This window comes from Miniopterus natalensis, chromosome 6 (assembly GCF_054644295.1).
Source record: "Miniopterus natalensis isolate mMinNat1 chromosome 6, mMinNat1.hap1, whole genome shotgun sequence".
Taxonomy (NCBI): Eukaryota; Metazoa; Chordata; class Mammalia; order Chiroptera; family Miniopteridae; genus Miniopterus; species Miniopterus natalensis.
Genome location: NC_142086.1, coordinates 36,554,477 through 36,573,359, shown reverse-complemented (window position 1 = coordinate 36,573,359; position 18,883 = coordinate 36,554,477). Strand labels below are relative to the sequence as shown.

Here is an 18,883-nt window from a genome sequence, read left to right as displayed (position 1 = left end):
CACACACACACACACACACACACACACACACACACACACACACACAAAATGTCTGTAGACCCCTGCCCTAAACAATCAGAACTGAGATAAACTAAACAGAAATGTGTTGGGGTATTGCTGTAACTCATAAAATGGTATGGAAATCTTAAACCACAAATTAGATGAGTGAGCCCAATAACAATTAACAAATTAGACTATTTCTATATCCACACCTGTGTTCTCAACTTCCTGTTTTAACCCATGCATTGTTTTAATTTTAGGGATTTTAAAATAGTAAGCCATTTGTTATACAAGCAGTAGATGCTCATGTGTTTGTTGTTTTTTCCCCCAAAACTAACCAAAGTTAAGTAATCTTGTTATTTAAAATGTTCTAAGTGCCCAATGAGGATAAATCCAGTGGCTTGAGATTGGATGTGTCAACACAGGTTTGCTGAGACTTCAGCCAGTCAGTGGTTTTCAGCTAAAAAGCCAATCACATCTTAGTGTCTTATCCTGGCTAACTTCCTCTTTTTAGCAGAATTCTTTCACATGGAACCCTAACTTTTACCCTTGGCCAAGATTCACTCAAGTTCAAAAGGAGGCATGGGTGGTGGCAGGTACAAGATGTTAACATGGCTTAAGGGACAGTGTGTGGACTCTAGAGTCAGATAATCAATTGTTTAAATCCTGGTTCTGTGGTAGCCAGTTAGACAGACATGAGCAGAGTAAGGACGATGGGCCAGGTACAAAAGGTCACTAGGGTCGAAAGTCCTGGGCACCTAGCAAAGGACAATTGTAGGTAGGACCTCACCCCCAGGGTGACCTTTCCTGCCCTAGCATATAGCTGATCATGGACCCTCTGACCTTTACTCCCTAGAGATAACATCTAGGCCTCAGTTGTATTTTATTTATTTATTTATTTATTTTTTAAATATATCTTTATTGATGTCAGAGAGAGGAAAGGAGAGGGAGAGAGAGACAGAAACATCAATGATGAGAGAGTCATTGATCGGCTGCCTCCTGCACGGCCCCAACTGAAGATCAAGCCCACAACCTGGGTATGTGCCCTGACCGGGAATCGAACCCCAATTGCCTGGATCCTAGGTCAACGCTCAACCGCTGAGCCACGCCCAGCTGGGCCTCAGTTGTATTTTAGCTCCAGGGCCCAGAAAAGCAGCAAAACCAGACAAGTGACGCCAAGGCTGACCTCAGGACCACCTGCATTGGGTAATGACCCCCTGCCCCAGCACCAACCAAACCATCAGTGGAGACCACAATCCTGAAAGGACACACCTTGGAAACTACTGAATATTCTATTGAGATCTTCCCCTGGGACCTCCCCTAAAATCTCCATCCTTAAAACCTTAGGACAGGACCCAGTGAGCTCTCCCTCCTGGGCGCATGCCCTTACCTTTCCCTTCCCCTCCAATCCCCCTCCCCAGAAGGTGCGTGACCATTAGCTTCCTCACTCCCAAGCTCCAAGGGCCCTTCCTTTGCCTCTATAACTTGTTTCCTAAGCCCATTTCTTCTAAAAATTACTTTTTCTACCTCTGTGATTTACCAAATAAATGTTCTCTTATAGTTTGGGCCTTGGCTCTGAATTCTTCCCTAGCCAGAACTCAAGTTCCGAGGTTGCTGAACCCAGGTCTGGTCTGAACCCACCCGTCTAACACCTGGGCCTTCCCACCGCCTACAACAGTTCTCTCTTCCTGCCTCCATGACCCTGAGCATGTAACCTGGAGGCTCAGCCTTTTCACCCATAAACAGGAGGATTACACCTAATATATGTAATTTATTTAACATAGACCCTGAATAAATGAATGAGCAAAGGGAAACCAAAATCTTTATGATGTAGAGAAAAACCATGTGCTGATGTGCAAGGCAGAAACCTGAAATTCTGGGTTTTACACTGGAATTATTCACTTGAATATTGAACTATTATGAAAGCTGATAGGTTCAAATGTTCTTAGTACAACATGATAAGTATATTTGTTTGAGTCTTATCCTGCAAAAGCATTACGTGTCTGAAATAGTATGTGCCTTTTATCAGGAACATATTAAGTATAAATGCTTAACCAAAGAAAGTTGTTCTTATAACAAAATTTGAGGGATTGTGAAAGGGAATTATTTTTGAGCAGGAGAGCCCTTTGGGAGTGCTTTGAAATACCTCCAATGTCTGTATGTAATGCTGGTCCTTTTTACAAATTTCAGGATTTCTGATGAAAGTTGTGTACCTTCTTCACAGAAAATGCACACACACACACATAGTATTTGTATACAATTCCAAGGGGTTGGGGATGCAGCCCCTTAGTTAAAAAATTCCTGTTATTGATTTTTTTTTTAAAAATGAGGCTGAGGATTTAAGTTGTAACTTCAAGTCACAAATACATCAGAAAACTCCCCTCCTCATGCTGGTCTCAACTGCACACAGCCAGAGTTCTCAGAGGCACATTTTATGCAGCTACTGTGGGCTCTGTGGTTTCTGGTTTGCGTTCATACTAGTACCTATAAGTAACCTGAGTCAGTGAATAAATTTTTATTTAGAACAGAAAAGCGGTAAAGAAAAAGGGCAAAGAGGTGAGGAAAATCTACCGTTGACACTGAATAAATTAAAATGTTAATGTTAGTAGGACAACCGTGGGTGACAAGGGCTACAACTATTCTTGGGGATGGAGGAGCATAAGCAGCATGAAAGAGGTAAGTCCCCAGAACTCCACAGAAACCTTCAGAGAATAAGAGATTGTTTCCGTTTCTGTGACTCTGTTCTCTTCCAAGTCAGTGTCTTGTGTTCAGAAAGCAACTTAAAAACCACTGGATCTGAGAAGGCCTCAGTTCTTAGTCCCTCCCCTTTCTTACAGAGGGGTCTTTTGCAAGGTACTTGGGGAAGGACTGAGTGTCATCATAATCCCACAGAATCTTCTACAGTCTGCTGATGACACTTCTCAACTTACCCCTGTCCTCTCTCCACTCATGCTTCTTGTAAATTCCCAGATATCAACCACGCCTGAACTGGGCATGACCCTGGGGTGCCCATCAGGGTGGGAGGTTATTGATGGTGTGTGGTTGTCCAGTGTGCTGAGCTTTGCTCCCCAAAACTGGGGGGCTCTGGGTTTGTCTTCTTAACTCTCCAGACCTTGGTTTCTTAACTATAAGAGGAGGGGACTACCTTCTAACACTAAGAGGATATGATCTCTAATCATAAAGAAAAATACTGAAGGATGTGTTTGGATGCAGCTGCCAGAAATGCAGTAAGAATGTGAATTAACTTATTTTAAAGCAATGGAACAGAAGTGGGAGCAGAGAAGGAAAGACTTAGAGAGACGGCTACCATTTTTCTCAGCACCAATCAGACTCTGAATAGGGCAGAAGTTTATGTCCAGAGTCTAAACGGGAAAGGAGATAACGTGCACCTGATCCTAATATGACACAAACGTGTAAAGAAAGGCAAAGCTGTTAATTCAAATCCCACCACTGCTTCAGGATCAGTTTATGCCCTACTTCCTAGACAAAGATTTTTCCAATTAAACTATAATGGCTACTCTTTTCTCTGACCACCCACAGCTCTATAGTATGTCTTTATTTAATTTCAATACCTTTTTTTCCCCCTGTTGTTCCTTTTTTCATCTGTGCAGAGCCTGACTCCCTATAAGACCAGAAGTTTCTTTGCTTATCACTACTTTCTTCACTGGTGTCTTCTATTGATTGCCTTCTGCAAAACTCATCATTAAAAAATCTGCAGAACTAAGTTAAATTGCAAGGCAAAAAAAATTTGAACTAAGAATTTTTGGACAGAATTTTTGTTGGGGTTGGGGGGATGGGTTCTTCTGATTGGCTGTATCCATACCTAAGGGACTTCCAGAAAAGACCAGTTTTATTTCTCAAATCATTGAAATATTTCACAGGTATTTGCTAAAACCTTATTATGCACCAGGCATTATGCTTGTCATTAAAATGTGTGATAACAGATTCACCTCTGATAGCAGAGCAGTGTATATGTGTCATTTTTTTCCAAACCCCCCAAAATGCTTTAGTCACAAAGATCAGTTCTTTCCACACCACATGGGCCACAGAGTTTACCCTATGGAAAATCCTATGACTCGCAAGTGGTCAAAACCCAGGACAAGGTACTTGCATTTTGGTGCTTTCCAAAGGAGAAGGGAAGATCAAAACCAACCCCTTAGTTAATTCACAGAAGCACTGACCCCAGATATGAAGCAGCCCCTCCTTCCAGTCCCAGGCCCTCTGAACACCCGGCCCTGCCAGAGAGGGGCCTGGGAGGAAGGGGAAGGTAAGTGCCTGCGCTGCACTCACCGAAACAGAGGACTCTGCCCACCCGGGTTCAATCTGATTCCCTCAGAAGGGGAAGCTGCCTTCAGGGAAATGAGAAAATCACTTCCAACACCATTTACTGCAAGAAAACACCCACCCACATCAGCCCTGGAGAGTCCACGCCAATGGAGCAAATGCAAATGCGACAATGCAGAGGCAAAAATAATTTATCATAAACATTTTAAAATCCTTTTCCATGAAAGTTCTCCGCTATTTTCTAAAAAGTACAAACACACTAAAGCTTATACTTGACATGTAAAAAATAAAGAGGAAGCAGGATAATTCACCTGCTTCGCTAGTTTGAGGAACTATCATCAAAATGAGACAGTTATAATAAACATATCTTCTCATTAAATAAGAAGGAAAGTTTTCACATCACCCAGAGCCCAGGGTCCTAAAGAACTCAAGGCCAGTCTCCCTGAGACAGCACGCACACATCCCCGGGCACAGCTACCCCACGCTAACTTCCACCCGAGGCCGACCTAACCGAGATGTTAGGGCTAAGGAGCTCTCACTGTAGGACCACAAACTCTTCCTCCTGGAAAAGTTCCAGCAAACAATTTGCCCGAGAAAAAAATATTCTGTTCTCTCATGGCAGGCAAGGCTATGTCTGCAAATGACCGATCCAGCCACTGATATTCCCCCACCCTGCAAATGAACTGGCATTAAGCTTCCAACAGTTAGTTTCAGAGCGTGGTCCTTCCTGTTTCACAACCACCTTCATAAGGAGACACAAAGTCCTACAGGAAGGCCATTGGCACCGGGTCATGAAAAGCCGGGGTGCAACAGCCACAGCAGGCGGTAAGGAGTCTTCATGATTCCCTGATGGAAGGTTGTGAAAATATACTTGGAAAAACTCTCCAAAATGAGAGCAGAGTGTTCAACACTCACAGGGAACCATGTTCCTAGCAGAGGTGTCCAGGAGTCACCCACAGTGAGGACACGCGAAGTAATTTAAAGACACACATCTCATTTCTACAGCTATGAATAACAGTAACATCGGATGATGTGCCTGCCGGCTGGTTTGCTAAAAAATGCAGCTGCAGGTCCTGAACGCAGCCCCAGAACCGTGCTGCTCGGGTCTTGTTAAGTGCCTTCCCTTTCCACACAGGCTTGCTTAGAGGTAGATTTAATGTGATGGTGAGTGGGAGGGGATCCCAGTGAGCCACTGGCTCAAGTCGCCCTCACCTGGCCGCCTCCTCTCCCTGTGCTCGAAAGGGAAAGTGTCCGCATGTGGGTGGAGACAGCTGGTGCTTCAAGAATAGTAATGACCTCACACCCAAAAGTCAACCAGCTGCCCCGTCGCCCTGCCCCATCTGGCTTCCTGTCTTCATCACGAGTGAAGCCAGAGCAGCTCTCGGTGCTGTTTTGCTTGTTGGCATAACTGTGCACAATCAGGAGGTCATTCCAAGTCTTTCTATGTTAATTCACAGTATCTTTTCTGTAAAATAGAATGAATTGTCTTCATCCCACAACTCAGGGGAGCACCGCTTTCAGACACAGACCGGCCTCCACTGCTTCACTCTGAAAAGAAAATACAAACAAAAGACACTAATTTTTTAAAAAATTATGATTCTTTTAAACATGCATGTTTTCACTTGACTTTATTTGGTTTGAATATATATTTGGATAAAATTGGGATATTTGTAAATTCCTAACAGAGGAAATTTACTCTTCAGTCAACACACACACACACGCACCTCTGAATCCTTCCCAAAATCAAGTAGCACATTGTTGGCTCATTTGTTTGGGTATAATTCATGACAAATAACATTTGTTGAAGTGTTTTGGATACTGAGGACATTTTAACATTCAGTCCTTTTTCATGATCTCACTATAAAAATACCTCCGAATTTTCAGTTTTTTAAAAGATGCACAATCTATCATGAGAAATTCTGACCAGGGAAATGGTGTGAGCTGGCCCAACTAAGGGGTCGGTGGCAACGCAAGGGCCTGGGACACTGCGTAGAGATCTTTTCGTGCTCCGCCACGGGGCTCTCACAGTTGACACTGGGGGCTGGGTAATTCTTTGTAGTAGACAGCACCGTAAGACGTATAAGAAGAATCCCTGACCTCCTGCTAGATATTAGTATCCAACATACACTCCCAATAGTGACAACTCAAAATGCCTGCAGACATTGTCAAATATCCCTGAGGAGGGTAGGCGGGTGCAGAACTCCCCTCAACGAAAGTTAGTGTTCTTTGGCTGAACTCTCCAGGTTTTCTGGAGAATCTATGAACAACCAGAATGGTTTCCCTTGATGCCCCAGGTGGTCCTTTCAAGGACAGGATTCACACAGGTGCCTATGTCAGCAGCCAGTGCCTCAGTGGACCCCTGGTTTTTGCCTTTGTTGCCCCTCAGTCTACCAGCTGGCTCCTTTCCCTGTGAGAAACCAGGGCAAAATAACTAACCCAGATTCAAAATAGCCCCCGAAGTCCAAAAGAAGCCACTGTTTGACATTTGCAAAACCGACTTCTCCTCCTTATACCCAGGCCCCACCCATCCATAAGGTGCACAGGCTCAAAGACGGGGAGGGGGAAGGAGTTAATCCATTAAACAAAATTCTTTTAAACTTGAGGATATTAAGTGAAATAAGTCAGACAGAGAAAGACAAATGCTGCAGGGTGTCACTTATATGTGGGATCTTAAAAAAAAATGAAACTGATAGAAAAAGAAAGCAGATTGGTGGTTCATGTGTGTGTGTGCGGGGGGTAATTTGGGTGAAAGTGGTTAAAAAGTACAAACTTCAAACTTCCAGTTATAACATACCTAAGTACTGGGGACGTACTGTACAATATTGTGACTATAGTTAACACTGAGATGTGGTACATTTGAAAGCTGCTGAGAGGGACGACCCTAAAAAGTCTTATCACAAGGAGAAAATTTTTGTATGGTTCAAAAGAAAACAACAGACTCAGAATGAAGTCACTTTTGCTAAGCCCCACCAAGACTTACTGCTTAACCTTTTTCCTGAGAAAGGCCGAAAGCCACTCTGGAATTTCTGGGTCACTGGTGAGGTAATCTGCCTGACAAAACCCCCAGTCCTCCCCTAAGGGAAGGTCACCTTGCCTGAAATAATCCACTCTTTCAATTTCCTTGCCCCACCCTCTTTCTGCTTATAAAACCCTTCCATTTAGTATAGTTCCTCTGTGCACCTTTCTGTTTACTAAATGGGAGGCTGCTTGATTCATGAATCACCCAAGGAAACCAATTAGATCTCTAAAGTTTACTCTGCTGAATTTTTGTTCTTTATCTGTAGCCATGTGAGGTGATGTATATAAACTGAACTTACTGTGGTAATCACTGTGCAGTATGTGTGAAGTCAATTATATCTCAGAATGAAACTGGGAAGAAAAGATAAATATAAAAATTCCCTTCTAGTTATAACAGTAAGGGAAGTTTTTATTTTTATAAGGCATCAAAATATGCCTGCACCTACATCAGTCATTGTATTTTCAAATTAGAAAATGAGATATACACATAAAATGCCCCTCGAATCCAAATTAGAGCCTAATTTAAGGTTCTGACTCTCAAGTACACACACACACACACCCATGAACCCTAAAGGAACCACAGAGTGGACTCAGAGAGTCCTTGGAATCCCTGAAATTGTAAAATGTTTTGTAGGGGGAGGTGTTCTGTGCTTTTTATTCTGGGGAGAAGGCACTTGGCTGTCTTCTAATTCTCTAAGGGGTACATGAACCCAACAATTATAAGAATCTCTGCTCTTTGAAGAATTAAAACATCTTTGTAGAAAACTAGCCACCCAGCTCATCGCAGAAGTGGATTTAACCCACCAAGCCCATGGGGGTCACAGGAGGCCCCCAGAAGAAATGTCTGAGAGAAAAAGTACAGTCTCCTGGGGAGCACCCCCAGGGCCAGTGGCAGGAAATGTCTCTGGCCTCAAAAGCAACACACCCTTTATTATACTCCCAACCTCGTAATACTCTCAAACCTTTTCTTACCCTCCCCCCTCCCTCGCCTATGTCTGGAAAGAACTGGTAACCACAGTATTTACAGAGGGGGCTGGGAAAATAAAGACCAGTCACCACAGCAGCGTGGTCAGAGCATCTCGTGTAGCGTAGACTCCCTCTCTCACCAATTTACACAGGAGGGGGCCCTCGGTTTTCTTTCTTTCTTTCTTTCTTTCTTTCTTTCTTTCTTTCTTTCTTTCTTTCTTTCTTTCTTTCTTTCTTTCTTTCTTTCTTTCTTTCTTTCTTTCTTTCTTTCTTTCTTTCTTTCTTTCTTTCTTTCTTTCTTTCTTTCTTTCTTTCTTTCTTTCTTTCTCTTTCTTTCCTTCCTTCCTTCCTTCCTTCCTTCCTTCCTTCCTTCCTTCCTTCCTTCCTTCCTTCCTTCCTTCCTTCCTTCCTTCCTTCCTTCCTTCCTTCCTTCTCTCTCTCTCTCTCTCTTTCTCTCCCTCTTTCTCTCTCTCTCTCTTTCTTTTTCTTTCTTTTCTTTCTTCTTACTTTCTTTTTCTTTCTCTATCTTTTTTCTTGCTTTTTCTTTCCTCCCTCCTTCCTTCTTTTCTTCCTAAAATTCTTGTAGAGGGTGCATAACCCTTCACTCCACACATGTGCACCATCAGCTTGGCCCACAGACATGCTGCATTTATTCAGCTGCTCTGTGGGGAAACTATTCATTGGAGGCTATCCCAGTGAGCTGAAATTTGGCCTTCTGAATGTCTTTCTTTCTATCATTTCTAGGGAGGCTTTAAGAACTGCTTACTACAACTTTCTGCGTCCCGAGGCCGAGATTAGTCTCCTCTCACCTCCTGTCATCAGGAAATCAGTCCCATCATGACAAACGCCAGCTCTCACGCTGTTGTCCCAAGGGGGCTTTATAACCTCTCTGTTCCACCCCCTGATGCTGGGCTCTGGCAACGTGCCTGGTGCTAAGCACATCTCCTCTGATCTGCCCGTCCCATTCATCCCACTAGGACTGACTACTACTAATGTGCAGAGAGTGCTTCTGACGGATGGTCGACGGGGAAATAAGACACCCACGACTGTGGGCACCTGGGGCTAAGGAGAGCCGGTGCATCTCCGAGGGGGACTCGGAGTGGGAAGTGAGGAGACGGAGAGAGGGGCCAGGCTTCGGGAGACACACAGAAGGACATGTCAAAGCTGCAGTAAGTCCACCCCCCACCTTCCTTTTCGCCAGGTCTCGTGCAGAGTGTTCAAAGTGCTCCTGACAAGCAGGGTGTCTTCTATGCTTATTAAACAACATATTAATTTGCTCACTCTGCTCTTCGTTTTAAAAGTGGATGAGTCAATTTATTAAAATTTTCTCAGCAGAGAGATTAATTTGCCTTTTTATGCCCCTCTATTAATTTCTTAATGAACTCAGCGGCCTTCAACAGAAAAAGAGGTAAGTCCCCATACCGAGATAACCTTTCAATGATTTAGCTATATGGCTTATTTAAAGTTCTTTAACACTTCCTTCTCTTATGAAACTGTGGTGTTTCCATGAGGTTTACAGTCCTGCCTCAGAGATGTTGCGCGTTGGGTTCCAGGTCACAGCAATAAAGAGAGGGTGGAAATAAAGCGAGTCAAATATTTTTGCTTGTGAAGGGTCTTGCCTTCAATTTGTGAAAAATGCAACATTTGTGAAGCACAAGAAAGCAAAGCGCAATAAAATGAAGTATGAGTGCACTAATGACACTATGAAGTGGGGTATGGGGCTTAGCACATGGGGGAACTATAACAAGGAAACATTCAGCAATCCCCATCTTGATAGTTCAATTATTTTTTTCATGATTTTCCCCCAACTACTCAGTCTCAGGGTGGAGGGCAGAGACTGTATAACCTCCACAGAACATGAAACATCACCTGCATAGAAATCTACCCAAACCACTTGTCCCCAGGATGGTTCACTTGTTTACGGTCACAACTCTGTCTTCTTGACTTCCTCGACTTACCGTAGAGCAAGAGGGACTCTGGATCAAGCCCCAGAGCCTCACAAGCAGACATGTTCTGATCATGGAAATCCTGTAGCAAAATGCCCAGCACCAACTCCTCACTCATCATATACTTCAGAAAATTGTCATCTTTCGATGGAACCTCAAACTGCAGGTGGTAGGTTATTGTGGCATTCTCCTCTCTGAAAGGCAAATTAAACAGAGAAAGTCAAATATAACTGAATCGCATTACAACTCTGGAATTGGTTTTAGCAATAATATTTCTTTTAGTTCCTCATGTTCTTCCAAATATAAAATAGCAGAGGGTGTGCTGTCCTAGAGGAACCCTCCTCCATAGGTCCAGCACAAAACGTCCCGGTGATCCTCACTTCTTCCTTCCACCTAGAACACATCCCCTAGGAGTCCACTGAGAGGCCTTTGAAGAGAGAGATGTGACCCGGCTGTTGTCAAGGAAGATCCAAGGGCTGGCACACTATCTGCCCAACACCCGCCTTTGACCCCCAAGGCAGGCAAGGAAAGCTCTCTTCTCCCCTGGTGTTCCCTTCTCCATGTGCTCACACTACACTCCTTTCCCTGCCCCAGCAAGTGCGCGTTAGTCAGAGCTATTCACTTTAGCCAGTTCATTATTGTTTAAGATAGGGTCCAAAGCTCCCTGCCATCAGGGGTGCAGAACTCCTGGGCTCCCACTGACTGCCCTGTGTACCAGCAGCAAATCATACCTCCTCAGTTTGTCCCCAAACTAAGAAACTTGTTCTGTCCCATTTCCACTCCTGAGGCTGCCAGCTTTGCAGCTCTTAGGAAGGGGACCTAAGGAAAAGAAGTGCTGTCTTCCTAGAACCTATTTTTCCCATTGCCAAAATAAAAATAATCATAGGGCTATTCTCAGTTGATAAGATTACATTATTTGTTAAATGTTACATCAACATTAAGATTTTTCCACAATTATCCTATTACTTTCAAGAAGATCCAAATTAAGAGCAAGCAATAAAATAATTAAGAGGTGATCACATCTGAGACTCTCACCCTAAGGCAAGTCTTATAGAAGCTCCAGTCCCGCCCAGCCAGTGTGGCTCAGTGGTTGAGCGCTCACCCATGAACCATGAGGTCATCAGTTCCATTCCTGGTCAGGGTGCATGCCCAGGCTGTGGGTTTGACCTCTAGTAGAGGGCATGCAGGAGGCAGCCAATTGATGCTTCTCTCTCATCGATGTTTTTATCTCTCTCTCCCTCTCCCCTCCTCTCTCTCTAAAATCAATAAAAACATAGTTTTTTTAAAAAGGAGGAAAAAAAAGCACCGGTCCCAGTAGTGAATGCTGCCCCAGTTAAGGACAGGCAAAGAGCTCCCTCGTGTGGCCAGAGGTCACATACGCCAATTCCTTTACATTAAGGAGGCTGACAGTTTAGAAACTCTAAGGCAGCCAAGAAATGTGCCAAACCCTGTCATTCAAAAGAATAACAGTCGAGACTCTGGAGAAAGAGTTTCAAGGATGCCACTACAGGCAGGCTGAAAAATGCACTTTCAAACTCTAAGCCAGCAGCTCTAGTTTACAGGTGTCCCTGTGCTTTATCTTCTAATTACCGCTAATGATGGTCACATCTTCACACAGCCACCCTGAATTCCCACCGGCCAGGACTGGGGGTGGCTCATGGAAAAGACCAGAGGCTGACTTGGGGAAGACCAGGCCAGATGCTGAATGAGAGGACTGCTCTGCCTAACACAGCCTGGGGAGCCCACTGTCACCCCGCCAACTCAGGTCTCGGGGTGAATTTACAAAGGGCTGAATTCTGAGGAGGAGAAAAGGGATTTTCAGGGAAGCAGAGAACCCTGTGGGCTTTGGCTCAAATGCCCACCACCTATGTGGGTCCAGCAGCTCATGAATCAATGGGCATTTCCCAGGTTCCCATTAGGCGGGTCCAGGAAAGAGGTCAGGATCACCCTGTTGACACAAATGTCAGCAGGGCACATGGCTGTCTCCTGCTCACAGGCAGCAATGGCGTTTTTGGAGGCAATGGCTTTGGTTCCTCATTTCAACATTGTTGAAACTCTGCCTAGACTTTTAAAAATGAAGCAAAAATGTTTCCCAGGCAGAATTTCTTTATCCAAAATACTAATATCAATAGCTTTTAGAGGCAGATTTTCTAACAGTAAGTCTTCAGATTTCTAACTACGTTTCACTCATTTTTCTGATGGGTTTTTCCCAGTCTCAACCCCAATCCATTATCAATCCCACCTCCTCTAAACTCATAATCGGAGGCTGTATTCTTGGGAAAGCCCTTCAAGCTGGGAATACATCCTTCTCTCAACTCTGTCTCAGTCTTTGAGTTGCAAGTTGGGGCAGGTGCATGGAGGAAAGCATATTGGGTCTAATTATGCATTTCTCCCTTTTCTATTGGTGTTTTAATAATACTAACAATTTATGATTAAATCGAGCAATGCCAGAGAAGTCACCTTACTCGGCTGTAAAAAAAGAATGAAATCTTATTTGCGACAGCACGCGTGGACCTAGGGTATTATGCTAAGAGAAATAAGTCAGTCAGAGAAAGACAAAGACCGTATGATTTCATTTATATATGGAATCTAATTAACAAAATAAACAAAATTAAAACAGACTCTTGGATACAGAGAACAGACTGATAGTTGCCAGATGGGAGGAGGGTTGGGGGACTGTGTGAAAAAGGTGAAGGGATTAAGAAGTACAAATTGGTAGTTATAAAACAGTCATAGGGATGTAAAGTACAGCATAGGGGATACGGTCAATAATATCGTAATAACTACGTGTGGTGTCAGATGGGTACTGGAAATACCAGGGGAGCACTGCGTGAGGGATATGATTGTTTAACTACTATGCTGTACACCTGAAAGTAATAAAAATAATATTGAATGTAAACTGTAATTGAAAAGTAAAGTTTAAAAGAAAAAAGAGTCTCCATAAGGTAAGATGTACATAGGAATCCGCAAAGAAGGAAGACTAGTGCTGCCAAGGCAACCTGCCCCTGCATGAGCTTCCAGAGGTCAGGTCCATTCCGTCCTACCCTGTTGTGCTACACCTGCTTCACACGCTTCCCCTTTCAGATCTATTCATACTGTGGGCTTTGGAAATGTATGGTTAGAGAGGGGAAGCTCAAAGGAATAATGCCTTTCATGGTCACATTCCAGGGGTACCTTAGGAATAGCAGATAATAAAGCTTAGTCAGGTAAATTTTGTCTTAACAATACAAAAGGATGTGTTTATTGACACAGACAAAAACATTAAAGATTAGGAGGAAATTTCAAAAGAAAAATATGTGTGTGTGCACATGCTATACATGTGGAGTACATACAGTATGTACGGTAAATACATGTATAGAAGAAATCACACCAAACTGCTGATGACTGTTCATTCTGTAGAAGGGAGTGGAATTCACTATGTGTATGGAATTGACTGGCATACACAGTGTCTGTGGGTAAGAGGGGCGGGGGTGGAGAACAGAAGGCAGACTTTCCCTGTAGTACATATCTTCATATTTTTCATATTATAAAAGGAACGTGGGCTCCTGTATTACTTGTGTTGCTCAAAATCACAAGCCAATACCTGGCTTCTATCATTTACATCACATCCCTATCTGAGATCTATTTCTGTTTGTAGTCTCAGTTCATTTGTGCATTCTCTGTTAAACAGGAATGGTGTGCCTGGGACTGGCTTTTCCTCTCTTCTGTGTGACCTTGTTGAGTTATCTAATTAACCTGGGCTTCACTGTTCTCCTTTGCAGAATTAGGGAGTTGAGATAGTTGGTGTCTAAAGACCCTCCCAGCCCTGACACTACAATTCTATCGTTGGTTCCCTTTGTGCTTTGAGACTCGGGAAGTCCTTCTAGGTAAAAAGTGTCGCTTTCCAGATTCTCTGCATTCTTACCTGAAGTCCATTGCTTCCACTGAAGTAAAATAACGACTCAGAGACGGGGACGAGCTGTACACATCTGTGAGCTGAAACAAACAGGAACAAGTAAAACCACCACCCATGCTACTGCGTATCACCTGACGAAGCAAAACCACTCCCAAAGGAGATTCCACACTAGCTAGAAACTAACTTATCCAAAGACTGGATCGTGAAGAAGAAAGGGGTGGGCCTGGCATCAACCAAAGATGAAGTTCACCCTCACTTAAAAGAATCTCATTTCCTAAGGAACAAGTGGCCAGGCTGGGATTTTCCACATCTCTCATATATTGCACTGACACTTTGTGGCCTTAATGATGACAGTGGTCAGCAGCCTGAGCCCACACAGACCCCAAGGAACACAGGAAGGAGAGAACACGCAGTGGCTGGGGAGACGGCAGGACAGCCCACTCAGGGCCTGGCACATCACTGGACAAGGGCTCTTCTTTTCTTTCTCTAGAGCTTCATTGTAAGAAGAAATGGCCATGATAGACCACAGGGAGGGCACTTTCCCTGGAAAATGGGACCAAGTGGGGCTGCTGCATAATTGCAAAGATAATGAAGTTTTTTTTTTTTACGCGTGAAATATTGTCATCACAAAAAATAATGACACCTGAGTTCCCATGGCCCAGGATTCTTGCCTTCACATTTTACCACATTCAGTTCAGCTTTTCACTGTAAGAAACAGAGCAAAGCTAAAGCTACTCTTCTTACACAATTCCATCTTCCCTCCCTCCCCTGCCCAGTGCAAGCCATTGTCCTGGAGTGGGCGTGTATCCTTCTCACGCATGCTTTATAAATGTAATACTTCCTGCTGTAATCACAGCAGTATGTAATTTAGTGTTTTTATTAAAATAAAATATGCACCATAGTCTACATAATCTTTTATGATTTTTTTTTTTCATTTGAAATTATGTTTGAGATTTACCCATAATGGTGCATCTAGATGAAGGCCTTTCCTAACTTCTGCGGAGATTTCATTAAATGACGGTGCCAACTTTTCCATTCCTCAAAGACGGTCATGTGCATTGTTTCCAATTTTCTCCTGTTACAAACTATGCTAAAAATACCACCCTTGAATATCTCTGTGCCTCTCTTCTCTTACGTGTAAGAGTTTCCCTTGGGCATACGCCAAGAAATCGACTTGGTGGGTCCACGAGTAAGGACATCTCCAACTGAGCTAGATCTTGCCAAATTGTTTTCCATTTTACTCTTCTTAAAGAATGTGAAAGTGGTCCATTTCCCACAACCTTGTTGCACTTAGTGTTACCAGACTTTTAGATTTTTGCCAATCTGAAGGGTATAACATTGTGCTTTACATTGTTTTAATTTGCTTTAAGCAAATTCTGTTCATTGTTCTTGCACATCTAGGCATCTAGGTTAACACACCTTTGAAATGCCAGGAGTATTCCTCTTTTTCAGACCCACAAGGAAGCATATAATCTTGTTAACTATCCTATAATCTAATCATAGAGATTTCCTTGCCTTCATTTCACACATCTTCATGTGATCTTCCCTATGTTCCCTCCTTAATTCCGAACATATTTAAGAAACTGCAAAACAGTCATTCTTGAGAGCATTTGAGATCTTGCTCCCCACCATGATATCAGTTTATCTCAAATGAACTCATAAAAATTCTCTACAAATTTGGACATTCTTATATGGACACCTTCCTTCCAATCTTCTCTTTTCCCTCCTTCCCTTCCTTCCTTTATTAATCCTTAAGACCTAGTACTGTGTTTTGCACATAGCAGGTGCTCAGAAAAACATTCAAGTTAAAAATTTAAAAGATGGAGTGGTATACCAGATCACTTTTAGTGTCCACTCAAAGGTTCTTTTTGGTGGCATAGTCCCCTGCTGTAATTAGGACATATTTACGTATTTGGAAGCTGTTAACCACACTATCTACTTTGGGCCCAAAGAAACAGGGGTCTCCTTAGCCCTTGCTCTGGTGTCTCCCAAACTGTGCTTAAGAGGCTGGGTGCAGACTGAGCTAGGAGCCCAGTGAGCTGATTATGAGAGCCAGGCATATTGGCTAATTAAAAAACAGCTTCCAGAATAAGGGAAATTCCCTCCCGTAGGTTACCAGAGGTGCCATCCTAACTCCCGCATCCAGCACATGCACATAGCTAATGGGCTGGCTTTAGCAGAGAAATGGCCCCAACCCTCAGAGAAAACTCTGGCGGTGAGATATGAGAGGGGCTAGGAAAACTGTGCTCACACAAGCAAGGCAACAAAGCAAGGGAGAGGACAGAGTATGCCAATATCCACTCCCATTTACCTTCCACATCCAGAAAATTATGGAAACTGGCCTAAGTGGAAGAAAGGGGGTTCTCAATCTGACAATAAAACAACAATATCTCCAAGTTCCTCATTTTTGTTCCTGAACATATTTGGCTGGGAAGCTGGGGGTCAGGAGTCCTTTCACTTCAGTGCACCTTACTTTTATCATCTGCAAATCAGATCATTAAAAAAATATATTTCATAAGGTTCTTTCTATGCATCTCATATGCACCTGTGGGTGAAAGGGAAGCAATATGATTCTCATTGATCAAAGAAGAAACCGGCTCAGAGGCCTGTGAACTTGGCCCGGGAGTCACCGCCAGTCCCTTTACAGCTACACAGTAATGAGCCAAAAATACCCGTCGAATCTGCTCTTGGCTGGCTCTGTGCCAGAGATACGGGTCTCAGGTGAATGATTAGCATCCGTTTTCCTTTGGCATAGAGTCCAGTCTGTAACTGGTGGCACGTGTGGTCGCTGATTCATTTCATTTCTGCTCATCAGATGCAAAAGCCCTCAATTAAAAAAGCAACCAAAAGGAAGAAAGCAGCAAGGGGCTCTTCGCTCTTTGGCTTGCTCTGGAAGCAGCCAGAAGGAAGGAGGAAAGGGGAGCTGCAGATAAGATACAAATAAGGAAAGACAGAAGGGAGAGAAACCAGGAATCACCTTCCCAGAGTACAAACTCCTGTGACCAAAAGAGCAATCGAGGTTATGCACTTGGATCCTCAGAGCTGACTCCGGGGTGACCGAGGCAGAATCGCCTCCTTCAGGGGCTCTGGCGGGCCTCACGCGGGAGCCAGGTGAACAGGGCTCACCGCGTTGGGCCTGCCGCTGCGAAGGCGAGGGGACGGCAGGCTGCCTGGCTTGGCTTTCCCTGCCAGAAACGCGTGGGTCTGGCTGTGAACCACCCCATCTCTGACAGGATGACCAAAACTGCCCCAACCAGCCCTCGGTCTGGCTGCAGAGCACCCGTGTTTCACAGAAGGCTCATTCCCCTGAACCTCCCACTCCATGAATCATGCCCCACTCACCCAGGGGGCCACCCAACCAGGAGCCTGGAATCACTCTCTCCCTCATTTCCACACTCACCCAGCCATGAAGCCCTACTGACTGCGTGAGAAGACCTCTTAAATCTCACTTGAGTCTTCCTTCTTGCCCCTGACACTGCCCTAGTTCAAGGCTCCCTCAGCTGTCATCTGGACTACTGCGATATGTCTAACTAAACTCTAGCTCTAGTGTTTTTTCACCATTACACGGAAAAGTGAAAATGAAAGTTGACCACATCAACCTGCAGATTAAAATCTTTAGGGCTTTACCAAAGAGTAAGACAACCTTCAGGATCAGCCTCACCTCTGCAAGTTCCCACTACATAGCATGTGGAGGCCATAGTACACTGCTGTGCAGACCCGTACCCCGAGTATCACCTCCTCCAGGAGGCCTTCCAAGCCTCCGTCTCTACCTCAGGTAGTCTAGATGCCCCCCTTTATGGTTGTAAAACATCCTGTATGCATCTCAGCAATAGAATCTATCACACCATTTTATACTATCTATCTAGTTGCTCCCTCTACTTGGGCTGTGAGCCCCCACTAATGGCACAGTTTGTGACCCTGGCACTTGGCTTACTATCTAACACATCACAGACCCTCAATGAAACTACAAGTTAAATCAAATGTAAGAGCAGAGTGAAGAGACAAAACGCTATCTTCCCTCCAGATGCACTGAGCTGGAGGCCAGGGCTCTCCCCTTGGTTTTGCATGACAAAAAGTCCATTTGTAAAAGTCTGTTTCTGTGAAAATCCAGACCCCCCCCCAAAAAAAAAAAAAAAAAAATCCAAGCTTGTAGCTACTTACTCTATAGCTCTATGCCTACTGTTGTAGCAGAACCCATATTCTAACGGTTGAACTCAGTAAACAGTGCATAAGGTCCCATTACCCTTTTTGTGAGCAGATGAGGCAATTCTTCGTCAGTAACACACTCCTCTGGAATCTTCAGCATGAGCAAGAACGTTTTATTTGATGATAACTCGAGGATTTCATTTTCATCTTCATCGACATAAGCTACTAAAGAGAGTGAAGGATGGAAATAAAGGCAAAAGTAAAGCAAACATACACATAAAATAATAAACTTATTTATTCATTGGCTGCTATACTTTAAAAACACACAAAACAAAACAAAAAACAATGAGCACTGATCAAAGATAAAGCCTGGCAAGAGTAAGCAAGTATGAACGGAAATGCTTTCCACTCTTGGTAATACCGAATAAAAATTTTATTTGTTGGTTTTATGCCCTGAGGGGTCTCAGAGTTCACTGCATATAGACTGGGGAAAGGGCCAGCAGGATGGAGTGAAAAGAACATGAATTTGTTTGTTAGACTGAACCAGCAGTTTAGCTACGTACACAGGTGTCAAGGCAGGTGCTGAGGGGCAGCCGGGGCAGGGGGACGAACAATGGGTGATGGGGGA

At 43.9% G+C, this 18,883-nt stretch overlaps 1 protein-coding gene across 3 annotated transcripts in view; it reads right to left on the bottom strand.

Moving 5' to 3' along the window:
• C6H3orf52 (chromosome 6 C3orf52 homolog) overlaps positions 1–18,883 on the bottom strand; it is a 42,996-nt gene that overhangs the window by 8,984 nt on the left and 15,129 nt on the right. The window contains exons 3-6 of one of the 3 annotated variants that reach the window (XR_015714666.1): positions 18,353–18,480; positions 14,119–14,189; positions 10,227–10,408; positions 5,497–5,832 (exon numbers count right to left, since the gene is read on the bottom strand). Coding sequence is in view for 2 of the 3 variants with exons in the window: in XM_087818156.1 (XP_087674282.1) it covers positions 5,828–5,832; positions 10,227–10,408; positions 14,119–14,189; positions 18,353–18,480 (386 nt within the window). In the remaining variant the exon portion in view is untranslated. Of the gene's footprint in view, positions 1–4,459; positions 5,833–10,226; positions 10,409–14,118; positions 14,190–18,352; positions 18,481–18,883 lie in introns of those variants that run through there. The other 2 variants (XM_087818156.1, XM_087818157.1) reach the window with 2 other exon arrangements.